At 37.8% G+C, this 3,286-nt stretch overlaps 1 protein-coding gene across 1 annotated transcript; it reads left to right on the forward strand.

The window, feature by feature from the left end:
- Positions 1 to 837: 837 nt before the first annotated feature.
- TAS2R5 (taste 2 receptor member 5) lies at positions 838 to 1,728 on the forward strand. The gene has a single exon (XM_049775444.1). It carries the CDS (start codon positions 838 to 840, stop codon positions 1,726 to 1,728), a length of 891 nt encoding a protein of 296 aa, XP_049631401.1.
- The last annotated feature ends 1,558 nt before the right edge of the window (positions 1,729 to 3,286 follow it).

Genomic DNA, 3,286 nt, shown 5'->3' on the forward strand with positions numbered 1-3,286 from the left:
AGGGAGAAAGATCTTCACAGAGTTAGCCAGGGTGAGTCAGGGGAGGCAGGGGAGAGGATGGGATGGTAACTGGATACATTGGTGGTATGTAAATGTGCATGTGCACTGGTGAAAGGAGCTATACAAACAACATGTTAACTGAACACACAGCAACTGTATAATAAATCAACTTGGTGTTTAAATATTGTAATTTCTAAAAATCTAAAACAATTTCTCCTAAAGGAAAGATGACAGTTTGGGAGGGAGAGGTATGGGAAGGACTCTGAGAACATTAATAGATGGTGGTTGACACTGTAGGTGGGATTGGTGCTGGAATGTGTCTAAAACTCAACTATGAAAAACTTTGTAAATCATGATGCTTTAATTAAAACTAAAAATATTTATTTAATTATAGTATTTGTTGGTGCTTTCTCTTCTTTCCCAGGACTTCAAAATTATATCTTGGATCATAAAATGTGATTTTAAGTATCTGAGCTCATTTAGATATCAGGTTCATATATCTTTATGAAAATCTTCAGGAAGATGCAATGTGTACTGGTCTATGGGAAGTAGCCATACTATTGGGAAGGAAACAACTTTTCTGTCTGTGGAGCATGCTGTTTCTGTTTTGTTTTTAGGCTCAGGATTCATTAGGCAGATGCAAATAGAGATGGCATCATGATGTCTAGACTCTGTTCCAGTTCTCAGTTATCAGTCTCTGCTTGAGGACACGTTTGCATCAGCAGCTGGTCAAAGCTAGATTTTTGGGAATGTTTTCTTTGAAAGCAATTTTATCTTCTGTGATTTGAAACTCACCCAGAATCTGACCTGTAGCATTGAGAGATACTCTACCTAGCTATGCTGACTGCTCCAATGGGACTTCTGATGCTATTGGCAGTGGCTGAATTTCTCATTGGCCTGGTTGGTAATGGAATCTTGGCAGTCTGGAGTTTTAGAGAATGGACCAGGACATTCAAGGGGTCCTTATACAACCTTATTGTTCTGGGCCTGGCTGTCTTCAGATTTATCCTGCAATGGCTGATCATGGTGGACTTAAGTCTGTTTCCACTGTTTCAGAGCCAACATTGGCTTAGTTATCTCAACGTTTCCTGGGTTCTGGTCAGCCAGGCCAGCTTGTGGTTTGCAACTTTTCTCAGCATTTTCTACTGCATGAAGATTACAACCTTTGAGCACCCGGTCTATTTGTGGCTGAAGCAGAGGGCTTATTACCTAATTTTCTGGTGCCTTCTGGTGTACATCATGATTACCTATTGGCTTGTAGCTCACATTAGCTTAAAGTGCTTAATTCCTAGTCAGAGAAACAGCAGCATTCTGAACCCTCTTTCAAACTTACACTATATGATTATATTACGGCTCAATGGAGGAAGTGCTTTGCCTTTCACAGTGTTTCTTATTTCCTCTGGGATACTGATCGTCTCTTTGTTTAGACATCACAGAAAGATGCGGGTCCACACAACTGGCAGGAAGGATTCTCGGTCCAAAGCGCACATCACCGTCTTGAAGTCCTTGGGCTGGTTCCTAATACTCTATATAGTTTATGTCTTGGCCAGCCCATTTTCCATCATTTATAAGTATTTTCCTGATAATCTCTCTCAGGTCTTCATCTCTGAGATCCTCATGGGTGCTTATCCTGCTCTTCATTCTATCGTATTGATTATGGGGAATCCCAGGGTGAAGCAGACTTGTCAGAGAATCCTATGGAAGGCAATGTGTGCTTGGAGATCATAGAACCTGAATTATGGTCAGGATTTTATTTCGAGACACTACTGATAGACTTCTATCACATTTATGCCCATTTTCCTTTCTTAGTAGCGAGTGAGTAAATAGGAATAGGGAACACAGAATAAAAATCCAGACCATGTATCTTTTTCATTGTTAAGTACATGATTTAAATGCATTATAAAAATTAAGACTGGATATTTATTTTAGTTTAAAGAGGTGTTTTATTTTGTTTATTTGCAGAAAGTAATTAATGTCTTTGAAAAGTATGTATGTACATCATATTTTTTCAATGAAGCATACAGATTAGGAACAATCAATGTACCTATCATTACATCTGATGAAATTACATCTACCCATTATCTTAATCATTTCAGAAAAAAATTTAAAGCTATCAAATTTTCTCATCTCCTGTAATAGGTCTAATTATTATATAATGAAACTCAAAAACAAAACCCAAAATATACTCCTGGAAGCTTTTATGATTCTTAGACTTGTCTTTTAGAATACTGGTCCTTGGCTGCTAGGTCACACCAACCTGTGGTGGTGAGATAGAAGACACACGGCGAGGATCACTTCCAGAAATAGTATTTCCTAAGCTGTAAGTAGGTCCATCATGTGGTGTTTTGTACTATGGTACAGGTGGGCCACCAGGACTACATTCTGTGGGACATTCATTGCTTAGTATCAAACATAACCACACATGTGCTAGGCAGGTGCTTCATCACTTCAGCACCAGCTATCTTGCCAGCTCTGATGTTTTTCACTTCTTATTATTCATGCTAATAGTTTATCATTAACCCATTTTTTCTAACCTGTATCTCTCATTTTCCAAAGCTGGAAAAAGAGGCATCTGCTGGACACAGTTTAATGTTAGGTTTGAGGAAAAAAGAGCTAACTGGACTTGATAACACTGTGAGTGGTTTAAAAATTTTTAAGAACACACTTTCTTTTCTGAAAATAGTAATATTCATTATTTCCAGATAAAGTGGTATCTTTTCTTCATTATCTTTTATTTTTTGGGGGCCACACCCGGTGACACTCAGGAGTTACTCCTGGCTAATCATTCAGAAATTGCCCCTGGTTTGTGGGGACCATATGAGACACCAAGGGATCGAACCGCAATCCCTCCTAGGCTAGTGCTTGCAAGGCAGACGCCTTACCTCTAGAGCCACATCTCTGGCCCCTCTTCATTATCTTTTTTAAGGACAAAAAATTTTTATGATGCATCACTGTTTTTATATAGTTGTCTGTTGTGACCAATTGCTATAATAATGATAATAAAAGTATCAAATATTTGTGTTAAGCTTCTCATTTTGCCAAGTGTACTTACAGATTTCTCTCATTTGATTTCAATATAAACACTATGCTATTGATAATTCTATCCACATTTTATAGACAATAAAACTGAGAATGAAATTATTAATTGTTCTTTATAGCCTATAAATTATGCAAGTGAACAGGTTCAGATTTGGACACTTTAAGTGTGGTGCACAGTGCATACCTTTTTCAGTTTACCTGAACTCTTTCTGGTTCATACTTCACTAGAATTGATCTATAAAATGCT

The sequence above is a fragment of the Suncus etruscus genome, chromosome 1 (genome assembly GCF_024139225.1).
Source record: "Suncus etruscus isolate mSunEtr1 chromosome 1, mSunEtr1.pri.cur, whole genome shotgun sequence".
NCBI lineage: Eukaryota > Metazoa > Chordata > Mammalia > Eulipotyphla > Soricidae > Suncus > Suncus etruscus.

Coding starts and splice junctions, on each gene's coding strand:
- TAS2R5 (XM_049775444.1), top strand. CDS start 838: ATGCTGACTGCTCCAATGGGACTTCTGATGCTATTGGCAGTGGCTGAA.